At 40.2% G+C, this 16,205-nt stretch overlaps 1 protein-coding gene across 1 annotated transcript in view; it reads right to left on the reverse strand.

Moving 5' to 3' along the window:
• Positions 1-16,205, reverse strand: part of COBL (cordon-bleu WH2 repeat protein) — a 211,612-nt gene that overhangs the window by 119,303 nt on the left and 76,104 nt on the right. Inside the window, exon 7 of the mRNA XM_075557316.1 lies at positions 15,690-15,872. Coding sequence (XP_075413431.1) covers positions 15,690-15,872 — 183 coding nt within the window. The remainder of the gene's footprint in view (positions 1-15,689; positions 15,873-16,205) is intronic.

Below are 16,205 nucleotides of genomic sequence, written 5' to 3' on the forward strand. Positions count from 1 at the left end.
GAAGTAGAAGCCAACGAGGATAAATGAGACCCTTCCTGAGACGAATCAGCAGAGCAGCTACCACAAGGTACTGAAATGTGCCAGTGGTTGGGGTAGAAGGTCAGCTTGAATTCTGGAGTTGGCTTGACAGGACCTCTAACTCTTCTACTCAAGGCTCTGTGAATCTACTTTTCTTCTCTAAGATATTCTAAATTATTCTATTTTTCATAAGACATGGTTATTCTAGGTTCTTCAATCTTTCCTTTGTTTAAGCCAGGAATTTCTTCGAACATTTTTCCCCTTAAAGTGAGTTTATCTGAAATATGGTTTACAGCCACATATTTCTCAAAGCACAGACTGAACGGGCACCAGAGGGTGTGAGAAGGTCTTTACTTTAGGGTAGCTCTTTAGTAAGGCAGGCCGGTTTCTATACTTAAGAGCACAGGAGTCAGATCTGTATTTGGGTGAACTGAAAAAGCTAGTGGCATACGGGGATGGAGCTGTAGCACATGAACCTGGGAGTGACTGGTCAGAGGCCACGAAGGATCCTGACCTACCCTGAACCGCTTGCCGCCAACAGCCATGGCAATTGAGGACCTTCCTATCATATGAGCTTCTCCAGTCACGTTGGATTTGACTCTGCATCCTACTCTTTTGCTACCCATCCATCCTAACCTCTGTTTGGATATCCATTATCATTCAAGTCACTGATTAAAAAATAAAGTTTGCTCTCCCTGAAACCACCAGACATCGCTCTCCAGATAGACAGTGTTTCGTTTATCATAGCAGCTGCGGTTATTGCATTTCATATCAGTCTGCTTCGATGTTTCACCATTGAGCCGAGGTCTGTCTGTTTATAAACCTTACTAGGCTCCCAATGTATGCCAGGCACGGTGTGCGTGGCTGGGGACATTTCGTAGCTCCAGATAGAGGATTTAGCTAAATGAAAGGGTAATTAACAACTCTTGCAGTCCATGTCACAAGAATAGGTAATGGGTACTACAGAGTTACCTGACCTTTGTCATTCTCTACATTGGTAGATTAATTACATGCTACAACATACTCTGGGAATAGTTGAATACCCCAGTAGAGCTGACAAAGATACGTGCTATAAAGTACACTTACCATGATCATTTCTGGAAAAGGTCACCAAGCCAATGAAAAGGGCAGGAGTAGCTGGGAGGCCATATCCTCAACTCCCTTTTGCTCCTCGGTCTATCATTTACCTCCAGTGCCAGAGAATGACTTCTACCTTAAGCATATGCTGTTAAAAGGGTGGTTTTCCATTTTATTCCCAATTGGAAGATATTTTAGAACATTAAACATTCACAAGCATTAATGATGGCGTGGCTATATCTGAACCCCCATACATTGTTACAGCAAACATGAAATGGTGAAGCCATTGTAGAAAACAGCTTGGTCATTCTTACCAATTACTACATCACCTGGCAATTCCACTCACAGACTCGAAAGCTAAAACTCTTTTGAGTCTTGCATATCTACGTTCACTGCACTACTTTCAAAATAGCCCAAAGGTGAAACAACTTGAGTGTCCATCAACAAATAAAATTTGTTACATACCTACAATAGAATATTGTTCATTCATAGGGCGAATGAAGTTCTGGCACATACTACAACATGTATGAAACTTGATAATATATTGGGTGAAGTAAGTCATCAACACAAGGGAAAATATTGTGTGAATTCATATGAGATGTCTAGAATAGGCAAATGCATAGAGAAAAATGTCTATTAGCAGTTATTCAGGGCAGGGGAAGGAGAGGTGGGAGTTATTACGAGTTACTGAGTTTCTGTGTGGGGTATTAAAAGGCTTTTGTAAATGGTTAGTGATGATGGATACATAGCATATGGAATGTACTTCCCACTCATGAATTTTGACTCAAAATAACTAAAAGGGGACATTTGTGTTTCATATATTATCCTAATAAAATTAAAGTTAAACATATAAATTTATATAGATATATAAAAGTGTAACTCAGTAATAAGATTGAAAAAATAGTTCTGTTTTGATTTTGAGAGAAATGAAGAAACAAACAGAAAATTTACCTCTAAGACCACACATGAGAGAGTTCAGGCAAATGCCTCTCTCTGGCAGGGATCTTTGCTGCATCAGGCTTGGGGTAAAATACGTGGGTGTAGGGGAGAGAGGCACTTAGGAGGGAAAGAGTATGGCCATGCTTTTTCTTCAAATAAGATTTTAATTTTCCAAACAAAGACACATATTCACCATTGGCCCCCAAAACACAGAAGCAAACACACAAAGGATCTGCCGCGGCAAGTCCTCTGAGAGGGAACCTCCTGGCCTGTCTAAAGGCAGAGAAAAAAGTATCAGCGTGGGTGTCAGGTGGACGCAGAAGAGTTTCACTTAGTAAGATCTCTGTGTGGAAAAGGAGTCAGCTGGATCCACTCAAGTCTCTTGAGGAAAAGACTAGTTGTGGTCAACTACTCACTGTTTTCACCGTCATGGAGGGCAGACACTGACGCAGGGGGGAGGAACCCTTTTTTCTGCGCAGGGCCATTTGGGTATTGGTAATATCCCTCACAAGCCACATTGGTCAAATATTAAATGACCGCACTCCTGGTGGAATGGCTGGACCAGCTTCTCTTTGGTGAGACATGTGATTGATGCTCACTGGTATGGATGAGTTCTCGGGCCTAATAGGGCCTGTGGGCCAGATGCTCCTCAGCCTGCTACCCAGCACTCTGGGATGTTCCGAAACATGCAAGTTGTGTTAATTAAGTTAATGCAGAAGAAAATGGAAAGATTTCTGTCAAAACTGAAAAAAATATCCCAGCAGCTAATTTCTGCTGCCAAGGCGTCAAACATTAAGTTAATATGAAGTCTAAGCCAAGGCTGGGACAAGTCTGTGGATAGATAGGAGCACCTGGGCCCTGATGTCTTCTTCCTTTCTGAGAGTTGACTCCTCCTTTATTCAGCCATGGAGGGCCAGGCTCCTTGGCTCAGAATCCAACCTTTGTTTTATCTCTTCTGTTGCAAGTACATGAAGAAAAGGGTCAAATTTGAATGACTGCTACATTCCTTTCGGAAACAATAAAGATCAAAATATATTTGAGCAGCAGAATCATGGCCAGGAAGCGGTTCTGGCTTTGATGTTTTTTGAAACCTAGATATTGAAGAATTATTTTCATTTGGCTTTGAATTTTGCAGAGGATTTTTTTTGGTGGGGAGCTTGGTATCAGTGCTAATAGATTAAAAAACGTTTTCAATATTGTTAAAATGCTGAGGATAGATCAGGGAAAAAAGAAACAAGATCCCTGGCTTCCACAGGAGGGACAAAAAGGAAAGTGGAAGGGGGAAAGAGCAGAAGCCCTCACCTATAGAAAGAGTTCCAACATGTCTGCAGAGTGAGGAGCATGGTGAAGCCCTCACCTATAGAAAGAGTTCCAACATGTCTGCAGAGTGAGGAGCATGGTGAAGCCCTCACCTATAGAAAGAGTTCCAACATGTCTGCAGAGTGAGGAGCATGGTGGGACAGGATTGCAGATATCTATTGGACAAGAGCTCAGGGAGTGTAAGCTCAGGGGCAAGACATTAGGTGAGAGGTATAGCCCAACACCAAGCCACACAGGAAGAAAACGCAGATAAAAGCTTGGGTTATGTTCCTGTGTAATGTGAAGCGGTGTGGCCTACAAAGAGAGATACGAGTCTGCAATCATACCAGTCTGACCACATAGCTACCAGAGTGGGCCTTAGTATGTGACATGACCTATATTTTGTGACGGGTCACTCTAGTAGCTGTGTGGAGCATGCGCCGCAGCAGGAAGCAACAAAACCAGAAGAAGCAAGAGCATTAGGAGACAGCTGTCTCAGTATTTGCCCGGATGAAAGAAGTCAGAGTTGGGTCGGAATGATCAGGTGGAAAGAGTGAAGGAGAGCTTAGGTTGGGCACATGTAAAATGTGCATAGTTTGCAGGTGGTGCTGTGGTATGTGAAAGAGCGAGGAGAGGGATCCTCATCATCTCCCGCACAGGAGATGCCCAGGTCAGATCTATCTCTCTCCTTTCCCAGTGCAACACCTACTGAGCCAAAGGGACCCGCTTCACCACGGCACCCCATCTACTACGGCCTCCTCTGATCAGGTGAGCAGTGCTGTGAGAGATACCCCCATATGCCAGGGCGAGTCAAAGGCATTTCATTAAAATGGACAGCTATCTCTCTGGGTATTCCCCACTTTACCTAACGCTACCATCCATCAGCACAAGACATATGGTAAGAAATGGAGCTGATTTCACTGCAGGGAAATGACTTTTTACAAGGATGAAAATACCTATGTACTTCAGTACCCTGGCTGGGGGAAAAGAGGAAATACTTATATTCATTTTAATAAGCACATTTTATAAATCAGCTCTATGTGGAAATTGGAATCTGGGGTCCACTGGTCAGGTGGCATCGCCACTGTAGTAATCAGCCTGCTCTCCAGAGAAGCAGCAACACTGGCTGGGGCGGTCCCTTCTGACACTCTGGGAGTGCAGCGCCCCTGATGCAAAGGAGCACCATGAACACACATGCTGAGCTTTGACTGTGATCGAACGCATACCTTCGCTCCCGATCAAACCTATCTTAGGGCATCCAGTCAGCATGAGTTCATTACTTCCGCCAATCTGTGGGTACTTCACTATCTTAATGACCCAGGAAATGGAACAGGATGTAATAATTCTTTCTACTTCTAAAATACGCAGATTATCTACATTATTTCCACAGCTGATATATTATGTTATATATACATATATATTTATATATATACTGCATAAAGGTAATACAGTAATGAATATTAATTCATGCTTTGAAGTTATAGAATTTATGCTTAGCAGCCGTTCAGTAATATTTGTTGAACACACGAGCATAGTTTTCATAGGAAAATCCATTTCGTGTGATACTAATAACTGATCATAATGTGAGCCGCCATCATCTCTCATTTTGATAGCCGACCTCACTAGTTATTTTCATCCGAATGCAATAAACTTCTAGGAACATACAAATAGCCTTGTCATATTGGGATTTTATGGTGTGGAACATAATGACTGTAATAATTCAGATCACAAAATCACGTAAGACAAAAGGAAACCCGAAAAGCTGAAAATATTTTTTTAATTACAAAAAAAAGAAAGAATTTGTAGCTGGCACTTGGCACCAAGATGATTTATAATAAATGTGTGCTGCGTGAATAAATGAATAGTGGAATTTATTTGACATTTCTGGAGAGTGATACCTAGGTAACAAACATTGCTAGGAAGCTTCCATAAATTACTTATTTTAATTAATTATCAATAAAAGTGATGTAAACTGCATTTTAAGATGTTATATTATTGTGCAAAGATGTCAAGATGATTCCAGAGGATTCCTCCAGTCTTTGTTAGGTGCCTGAATGTCCTAAGTGAAGATGCCTTGACGGATCGATGCTCATTCTACTTCAGAAGGGACTCCCTAGACTTCAAGAGACGCAGGCTCTGAGGAGCACTCCGCCCACCCCACCCCCACCCCTCTGAGAAACTCATCCTCTAAACCAGTGGTTCTCAACCTTCCTCATGCCGCCACCCATTTATACAGCTCCTCGTGTTGTGGTGACCCCCCAACCACAACATTATTTTTGTTGTTAGATCATCACTGTCATTTTGCTACTGTTATGAATTGGGCAACCCCTGTGAAAGGGTCATTCGACCCCCCAAAGGGGTCACGACCCCCAGGTTGAGAACTGCTGCTCTAAAATTTTTGTTCACCCTTCTTGGTTACAAGGGAGAGAGAGTGACCGGAAAGAAATCGGCTGTCGGTGCTGTTTAAGAAGACAGGCTTGATGATGTCTTCCGTGTGATGGTGAATTCAGATGCGTGAAAGACCATCTGCCACTTGGCTCAGGCACAGCACGTGAAGGCACGCAGTGGCCTCATCCCTGCTGCCTAGTCCTGTGCCAGGAAGAGCACTGTCACTGGCTCTCCTCCCCACTCCATGCAGGGACAAAGCCGGGGATCATGGAAGCGGTGAGGAACTTGCTCATGACCTCATTACTAGCTGGGGCATACTTGGGCTCTGGACCCAGGAGAGCAGCTCCAGAGCCTGTTCGGATCATCATACAGTCAATGCTGAGTCCTGTTTGACAGGGAAGGAAACTGAGAGCCATCGAATAAGTAGAGCTCAGGGATTCTCACTCAGGCACATGTGGTCTCAGGTCCAGTCATAATTGTAACACTGTACCTCGTGATGATCCGGGAGCAACACGTGGGGAAAATGAGGACCTAGGTCATAAGCAAACTGGGTGAAAATCCACTCTCCCTAGGATCATGTTGATCACCCCTCCGTGGCTCTATGCATAGAGACTGCACATTGTTAATGGAGGTCCATGTGTGGCAGAGATGCTGACCAAGTGTCGTCTGAACTTCTGTCCTCCGAGGAACTAGGAATGAAGGCCTGGCAAACTACTGCCACCCATCAGTCCATCACAGTCCTATGGCTCACAATGGTCCAAACTGCAAATGGGCCAGGCAGCACTTTGTTCTCATGTGCATGGGGTCACTAAGCTGGGACTAACTCCATGGTAGCCAATCAGAGTACCATTTCTGGAAAACTCTCTTTGAAAAACAGCCAGAGACATCACAGTGATAAGGCTTACCGTGGCCACTGTGTGGAGAACATGCTGGAGCAGGAAACACCCAGAGAAGTTAGAAAACAGAGCCCAAACCAAACTCATTGCCACTGGGTCAATTCCAATGTATAGCAACCTCTAGATAGATAGGACAGAGGAGAATTTCTCCATAAGGTGTCTGAGACTATACATCTTTACAGGAAGAGACAGCTTGTGGGTTTAAACTGATGGCCCTGTACCCAAGCTGCACAGGCTAACTGAATGGAACTCTCCTCGCTACTGAGACCACTTACCTACATACCTAAGAGTATATAATTGAGTAACAAATACTGACAAAAATATTTAACCTTTTAAATGTTTCAGATGAACTCGAAGATGGCTAAAATCAGTCCACTTCAGATCTGAGAAAGTAAATATTTAATTTTAGGTAGTTGATAACTCATATGGAGTTTTAAAAAATATGATTATGTTATTTCATTTTCTTAAAAAAACTATCATGTCCTTGAAAATCTTTTTTTCTTTTTAAGGGTTCAAGTGTTAGTAACAGTTGCACATAAATAAGACTTTCCAAACAAATGTCTTATCTTTCTATGGAAGGAAGTTCACGAAGGAGGAAATGATGTTCTTCCCCAACCAAAGACGACAATTTTTTTTGAGTTCCTTTCCCAGAAATTAGTAAATAACAAAATACCTTTCATTAAATAAAGAAATAGATAAATGCCTGTACATTAAAAATGCTTAAATCTAATCCATATGCCACTCATATGCTTAAAAAAGGAGATTTCTGTGAGCCAATCTCTCCATTCATTTTGTGCCAAATAAAACAGATTTCAGTAGAGAAGCATTTACAGTCTCCAGGGGAACTCTGCTTATTCTACAGGGTAGAAAGCATTATTTATTTTTCATTCAGAATTCCCAATTCTCTACTCACTGTACATTTCCCCAATGCAGTAAACTATGTTCACTGTGGATACGAACATCAAAACCGGAAAAACATAATGAATTATTCTCTGAATGTAAAAAATGTGAAAAATGTTGATGCAGTTTAGTATCTACATCAGGAAAATTCAACTCTTCTTAAAGGAAACAAGTTTAAGTAATATTGATACTGGGATTCATACTTCTCATTGCTACAGAAATAGTTCTCTCAACCAAAAGCAAACGGCAGTCCCAGTGGGGATGTTTATCAAAATGGGCTAATACTGTAAACATGGCCTACATATTGTGAAATGTTCAGAACATGTTAGATATCTTTCAAAAAGACAACAAATTGAAGAAAGAATACATATATATATATATATATATATATATATACTGTAGAATATCCCAGGGATTATTTATATGTTCATTTGCATAAATTAATCTTAAATAAGTATTTCAAAAGATGTATCCTTTGTGTATACATTTCCTTTTATCAAAAATAGTTACAGCATGTTGGAGAACTGAACTGAATGACACTAGAAATGCTTAAGAGGCACACAGTCAAGATACTTTCTTATAAAATTCACAGCATTACAGTTTTGAGACAGATTTTTTGGGGGGGAGGTATGTGAATGGAAACTGCTGTGGTCTCTGAAACTTGAGGTTCAAGAATGTCCTGGAAGGAAAGCAAAGGCAGCTGATTTATTAAACTAGATGGAGAGATAGACTTGAGTACTGAAAGACAGACAACGAGGCTGATCAGGAAATGAAGTGGGATGTCCATCGGGCAACAGAAGAAATCCCCTAATCAGCTAACCCCTAACCGAGGACCTGGAATCAAGCCTTAAGTTTGGGAGGTGGGTTTCTAGTTCACTTTAGGGGCAAAACATTTCATGAGTAAGCATAAAAAGTTCAAACTTAAAGACAGACAGGAATGTGATGTTATCAAAATCTATGAGCAGATATGGCTCAAGTCACATCATGGCAGAAGGAAGGATTCAGGAAATTAAACTGATGCTTGGGAACAAATGGACTTTACATGTGCTTTATATGAATATGAATTTTCCTTTTGTGATATCTCTGCAGGAAGCTGGATTCAAGTCAATCAAAGGCATCTCAGCTCAATAAAGAACATGCATTTTTATTCTTACACTACAGAGTTGAGCTGATGTTTTAGGAAATGTATGAAATAAGACCATTCATTGGGGAATAGCTTGCTTTGTCTTGGGGAAATTAGCTATGCAAAGTTTGAGCAAAAGCAAACCAGACACTGGCGTCCGATTCCTGATGAATGTGGTCCCTGCCACCCCATCCAAACATAGGTGAGCTTAGAAAAATAAAACCGTTTAAAAAGTGTCCCATTCTAAGATGTGAAAGAAGGTATTACTGTCAAAGAATGTCCCTGTCTCCTGGAAAGTGAGGGCTTAGTATCTCGAGTAACTTTGACAGACACCAGCTGGACAGATGAAGTGAAAAAGAAAAACAGTTCATTCTTCCCCTTAGAAATTCTATAGAACAGAGCAGAGTAGAACTGCCCTTTAGGGATCTCTGGGCTATAATTTTTGTAAAGCAGAAGTCCGCCACATATTTCTCTCACACAGCAACTGTGGGGTTTGAATTACTATCTTTCCTATTAATGACTGAGCCCTGCAGGACACACGGTGGGACAAGCAGCATCGGTGCACCATCTTTTTAGGGATCGTATGTGCGTGTGTGTACATTTCTTTCTCTTTTGGGGGGTCATTACTTTTTAACTTTCTTCCCTTCATTATTTCTGCCTTTATATTTATCAATTTTTAAATCCCCTCTTTTCCTATCTTGCCTCAGTTTTCCCCCTCTTCCCCATCTCTGATAAAAGGGGTCCATTGTTCCTCTACCAGTAGAGTCCTCCAAGCCACAGTTACTACTTACCCCCCTATCCCATGGGAAGTGCGAACACACACCTGCACCGCTGTGTCAGTGACAGGCGGTAGACAACACTTGCCTAATGCTGCCTACAGCTGTTCGTCACCAGCAGCAAGCTGAGGCACACACCAGGCTTCCTTACTTACTCCACTACTCGTTGCCAAACTAGTATTCAAATTATGCTGCCAAACTAGTATTCAAATTAGCCAAACTCATGCTGCCAAACTAGTATTCAAATTAGCACCTTAGCATACCTGCCCTGCTTGCCTGGTTATATCACAACAAAACTCCCCAAGCATCAGGTTGTTACAAATCAATAAAAACACAATTTAAAATGTCTTAGAGACAACAGATAACAGGTCAGATGATTTAAGTACTTGACCAAAATAACAAACCAGGCCATTTACCTGAGGAAGAAAAAGTAGTAGAATTATATGAGAAGTAATTCAAAATGTAGAAGGGGGTGGTGGCGGGAGAAGGGGGGAGGCTTCAAAAATTTCATTATTCAGAAAAAGTAAAATAAATATTTAAAAAAATTTATGACTTTTAATTCCATCTGCCCATGGATGTTTTGAAGTTATCTCATGTAATGGGTCTTCCGAGAAGACCCAAGGAAACCACAAACAAACTTAAAGAAAACACAGACAATACCCTAGAAAAATTAAAAGAAAACTGTTCAAGAAGACAATCACAAAGTTAATAGAAAAGGAATGTGACAGGAACCCATCAGTCAGAAACCAAAGATAGCAACAATAAACTGTGGTAAAGAACACATGACATTACCCAGAAACCAACCCTTAAAAAGAATTTTCAAAATAAAATACGCTTAAAACACTGAAACTAGAGGACCAGAGGCATCAATCTATAAACACTGACAACTACAAAACCATTCTGACTTATCAAAAGTAATTCTCAGAGCTCAATTGATAGCAATAAAGGTACACATCAAAAGAATGAAGAGAGAACTGAAATCAATATGATGGTGATTGATGGTTTGTGTCCACTTGGCTGGGCCAGGATTCTCAGTGATTTGACAGTTAAGCCCTCGTTTGCTTCTCAAGTAAGTGGTCACTGTAAAAAAAGCTTGCCTGCATTTTGCTGGGACTGGGCCTTGCATCTGGCTCATTGACCTCCAGTTTTCTGGACTTGAATCAACAGTTTGCCATATCCCCTGCTGATCCTGGAGTTGTTGGCACCCTGTCATCTTGCCTACTGACCTTAGATACATTCACTTCTACAACCAGAAACCTGGGGTCTTTCCTGCCAACTTAGGCTCAGCATGTACTGTAGACTCCTCCAACTTGACATGTGACCCATAGGCTTGAAACTGACCTGCCTCTCAACTGAGTGAATGATTTTCTTGATATCAAACTCTCGAGGATTACTGTGAGTTAGAAACGATTCAACAGCAGTGAGTTAATAGTTTATATATATTAATGTGTCCCTGGTTGAGCTTCATCATCGAAAACACTTTAAATCAACACTTGCAACAATTAAAAGAGCAGCAAAAGAACCCTGGTCCTCACAATACAGGAAGTCATAAAAACTCAAGAAGAAATAAATGGAACAGGAGAACCATGTACAAACAAACAAAATCCCAAACAAAGGGAGAAGTTGGTTCTTCAGAAAGAGGAACGAAATGGGTAAAGCATGAGCAAATTTACACATGGAAAAGAAATTGCAAATGCAAATAACAAGGATTGGAAATTAAATGGGCAGCACCACAACAGAAGCAAGAAAAAAAGAATAATTATGCCATGAGGAGTTGTACTCCAGTGAATTTGAAAACCTGGAAGAAATAGGCACATTTCTAAAAATGTGCTTCCTACTTAAACTAACAGGAACTACAGTTAAAAAAATTGAATAAACCTATCACCAAATAAGAAATTTATCAGGTCTTTACAAATATCCCCAACAAAATTTAGGACCAGATGGCTTCACTGGCAAATTATCCTAAACATTCATTACAAAGGTGTTATCAGTTATATCCATAGTATTCCACATCATGGAACAGGTTGAAATACTAACAAATTCATTTTATGATGGATACAGGACCCTGATACCAGAAACTCGGCAAAGTGAGCATGAAAAACAAAGTTGCAGTTCAACGTCCCTCATAAACACAGATGCAAAATGCTTAGCCAACAGCATCCAACACCATATAAACAAACAATGCATGATGACCAATTGGGAATTATACCACAGGTACAAGAACGGCTCAACTTTCAAACACAATCCATGTAATTCACTACATTAATTAAACAGAAGAAAACAACCTGGCATAATCAATGCATAAAGGATATTTGATAAAATTCAGTCCTCATTCCTGATTATAAAACAAAGGCAAAAATGTCCCATCAAATAGAAGGGGATAAAAGGAAAATCCCTCAACATAATTAATATATGTAAAACCAATGGCCAACATCACTCCCAATGGAGATAGACTATAAAAAACATTACCGTTGAGAATGGAAATGAAGTCATCTATCATCACTCCCATTGAACACTGTACTGGAAGTCCAGTGACTATTGAATAAGGCAATAACATGAAATAAAGGACCCAAATTCATATAGATTTATGAATTATTTATTATCTATTTATAGATAATATGATGCTATACGTAGAACATACTGGTGACCAGTAAGAAAACTATTGGACTGATGGAAAATTTCAACAAAGTTTAGGGCACAAGGTCAGCATTCAGAAATCAGTCAGATTCCTTTATATCTAAAAGAAGTCTGAAAATAAAATAAAAACAATACAATTTACAATAGCTTCCAAAAAGCTAAAATTATTAAGGATAAACCCAACCACAGGTAAAAAAGGATTACACAAAGAAAATAATAAAACACTACTCCGAGAAAGGCAATGGAAGAACATACTATGCCTATGTTTAAAATGATTTAACATTCTGAAAGTACCAATGTTATCCAAAGCAATCTACAGATATAATACAATCTTGATCCAGATTCTACCAACATTCTGTAAGTAGATGGATAAGCCAATCTCTAAGAAAAAGCTCCCAAGAAGCAAAGCGCTACTGATGAGAAAGAATAAAATAGGCTTCGTGGGCTCCTACTTCAAAGTCCACTCTCCTTTCTACAATAGTCATGATAACCTAAAAACACAACAGAAACATAGACTTCTGGGACATAAAAGAGCCCTGAGTAAACCCGCCCACTTATGGGCAGACAGTTCTCATCACTGGGCCAAAAGCTATTTAATGGGGAAAAGAGCAACTCTTTTAACAAGCAGTGCTAGCTAATAGGATATCCATTTTAAGAAAAATGAAACAATATCTACACCTCATACTATATACAAAAAAACCTAGCTTAAGATGGATCAAAGCCCTACATGTAAACGCCAGGACTATAAAGTTCTTCAAAGAAAAAATAAAGCATAGGAAAGCTTACTCATTGTCATTGAGTAAGTCTATGCTGACTCAGTTACCCTACAGGACAGAGTAGACTTGTTCCTTTAAGTTTCCTAAACTGCGAATCCTTCAGGGACCTGATGATCTCATCTTTCTCCCATGGAGCAGGTTGTTGATTTGAACAGCTGACCTTGTAGTTAACAACCCAACGCTTCTTCCATGGTACGACCAGGTTGCATGAGGAAAACTAGAGACTCAACATACAGTATCAACAGACTATCAAACACGAACAGTAGACAAACAGCAGAAGATAACCTAGAAGACTGAAACCTAAAAATTAAGCATATATTCATATGAAAATATTTCATCAAACGAGCAACATGACAGTCTAAGATTAAGAAAATAATATTTGGAAATGGCATATCTGAGAAGGGACTAATCTAAAAAACTGAAAGCATTTACAGCTCAATACCAACAACAAAAACATTCAATTAAAAGCATGTAGAAGACATTCAGATGACCAATGAACAAGTAAACAAATACTCAAGACCATTAGTCATTAGCAAGCTACAAATCAAAACAATGACGAGATATCATCTTACCCCAACAATAATAGTAAAGTTCAATAGACAGAAATTTTAGAAATGCTGTTGAAGGTGTGAGTAGATTAGAACTTTTATACATGACTAGACTAGTGAGACCATAATAAGTTCCAACTACCGTGGGAAACAGTTTAGTGTATCATTGAAATGCTGGAAATAGAAATACCATTTGATTCATTAATCTCATTACCAGTTATATATCTTAAAGAAAGAGGAAGCAGGACACAAACAGATATATGCATACTCATATTCAGTCCACCAACAGTAACAATAGCAAAGATGTAGAAACAATCAAGAGATGAATGGACAAAGAAAGTCTAGCACAGATACACAAAGGGGCACATTACACAACTTCAGAGAACAAAGAAGAATCTGCCGAACACCTCAGACGTGGATGAACCGAGAGGACGTTGTGCGGCGTGAACTCGGTCAATCACAAAAGGACAAATACTGTTTGAGCTCATATCACAAGAATGCAAGAGAAGGTTTACATACAGAAAAATTGATTCTTTAATTATTACAGGTGTTGGGAAGGGAGAGGAGAAAAAAATCACTAACTAGGTAACATACACTTTCAATTTGGGTGAAGAGAAAGGCAACATACAGTAAAGAGGTAATCAGCACAATATCATTAACAAAAAGGAAGACAACAAGGTAAATATTCTAATCTACACAGCCCTGACTTGCCAGTCTAGAAATGGACATGTAAGCAGGAAAAACTGATATGAGTCGGTGAATAGAGATGGACACGCAGGCATGCAGGGAGGCAAAAATGATATGAGTAGGTAAAAGGGACTACATTTATGATCACATATAGGTTTGTCAGATATTTCTATATGCATATTTGTATGTACTATAAATATATCCATATTTATAACTGAGAAAACAGGGTACAAAGGTAGGTAAACTTCATCACTATCACCAAACACACATTGAAGGAAGGAGTCACTGGGCCTGGAGACTTAGGACCACAGTTGTGAGAACATCGATGTCAATTGGCATCACAGAGTCCACAAAGACTGTGTCCTATTTCTTACCATAGTGAGTATTACTGGGGCCTTACAGACTGATTAGCAGCCACCTAATACTGGTCTTTCTCCATCCAGAGCAAAGAAGAGCGAAACACAAAAACACCTGCAAACAATCAGTCCAAAGGAAGAATGGATCTCCAAGAGCCTGAGACCTGAAGTCCTAGATGGTGCTTAGTCAAGACCACTCTTAACTGCATTGAAAGGCATCACAATTGTGGGGCCTGGATAGAATGGGAGAAAAATGTTGGATAAAACTCAGACCAAATAAATAAATGAATAAGACCAGTTTGATGGAGAGACTGGTGGAATCCCCAAGGCTCTGTCTGGCCCTGGTCCCCCTTTAGATCTGGAAGTGAACTTTCTGCTAAACAACAGGCAGGCTCCTAAACGATTTAAACCCACTGCAATTGAACAGCGATTCTACATAGGGTTTCTGGGCTGAGCATCTTTACAGAAGCCGGTAATCTCATCTTTCTCCCATGGAGCAGTTGGTGGGATTGAAGTGCTAACCTTGTGGTGAGCAGCCAAAAGGCCATTGGCTAACCCGAAATGCCATCAGAGCCCCTAGACTGGGTGAACAATACACTAGAGAGAAATACACTCTTCAGAAGCATCCATCCTCTAAGATCAAAAGGGTAAATTAGCTCAAAGATATAGCTCCGAAGAGGGGACTTTACAGAAGGACAGATAGAACTGACAGACACTGGCAGGAAGCGGGACTGTGATGCGCTGTTGTGGGTACTGCAATCCATTTACAAACCAAACTGTTGAATGAAACACCAATTCACCCTACCTTATCCAAGTATGACAGTAACTAACTATATAAGGTCCCGTGAAATAAATATACACAGGGGAACTTTAGATGCCCCCAAATTCTTAGGTGTGTGTGACTATGAATTACTCTGGGCATTTATGTCATATTGTAGCTCATCAATATAGAGTGCAAGGTCAACAAGGTGATTTTACATCAACAATCTTCTCATTAAGCAATCGTGACTCTGCCCAAAATTTCAATGCTGAAAATAAACTGTTAATCAACACATATAGGTTTTTTATACTAACAGCACAAAAACAGTTTCTTCTATCTATAATTCAAGCAGAGTGGCATTTCACCTTTATTTCTAAATAAAGCTTCAATAGTCTAGTTGCTCAAGTCATAGACTCTAAGGACCACAGTGCTCAGAGGGCACTTCTGGAGAGCCAGCTGGCTGATATACACTACAGGATACACTGATTGCAAGAACTGCCTCCCCCTACCTTTTCTGATGCCCTGTCTTGCACAGGTGCCCCTGGACTCGGCAAGGAGGGGGGAGGAGGGGCTCGGCGTTTCTTCATCTCTGACTTCACAGACATCCCTGAGATGTTGCTGAGCGAAACGGATGGACCCAGTGTAACGGAACGTGAACTCTCCGATGGGGAGTTCGGAGTTGTCAGACAGCCCTGTTTGAGAGAAGAGAAAAACAAATTTTCATCAAACTTTGATGGCTATGTTTCTCTGGATTAAAGTCCAAACATGGAAATGAAGGGACAAATCACCCATCCAACTAGCACCTATTTCCTTTGGCAGATTTGACTAAATTGAGTAAAAACAATATTGCCATTTTCCAGGGGAAACTATAATGCACAACACTGTACAACCAAGTTGCTGCTAAGTTTATTTTCTTAATACTGATGGAGTAAGCAGACTTTTAAAACCACTAAGAACAACAATAAAAAAGAACATTGAGTGGCTAGAGTCACTTAATACTCTGGGCCAACATGCAGCAATAAATT

This window comes from Tenrec ecaudatus, chromosome 9, assembly GCF_050624435.1.
Source record: "Tenrec ecaudatus isolate mTenEca1 chromosome 9, mTenEca1.hap1, whole genome shotgun sequence".
Classification (NCBI taxonomy): domain Eukaryota; kingdom Metazoa; phylum Chordata; class Mammalia; order Afrosoricida; family Tenrecidae; genus Tenrec; species Tenrec ecaudatus.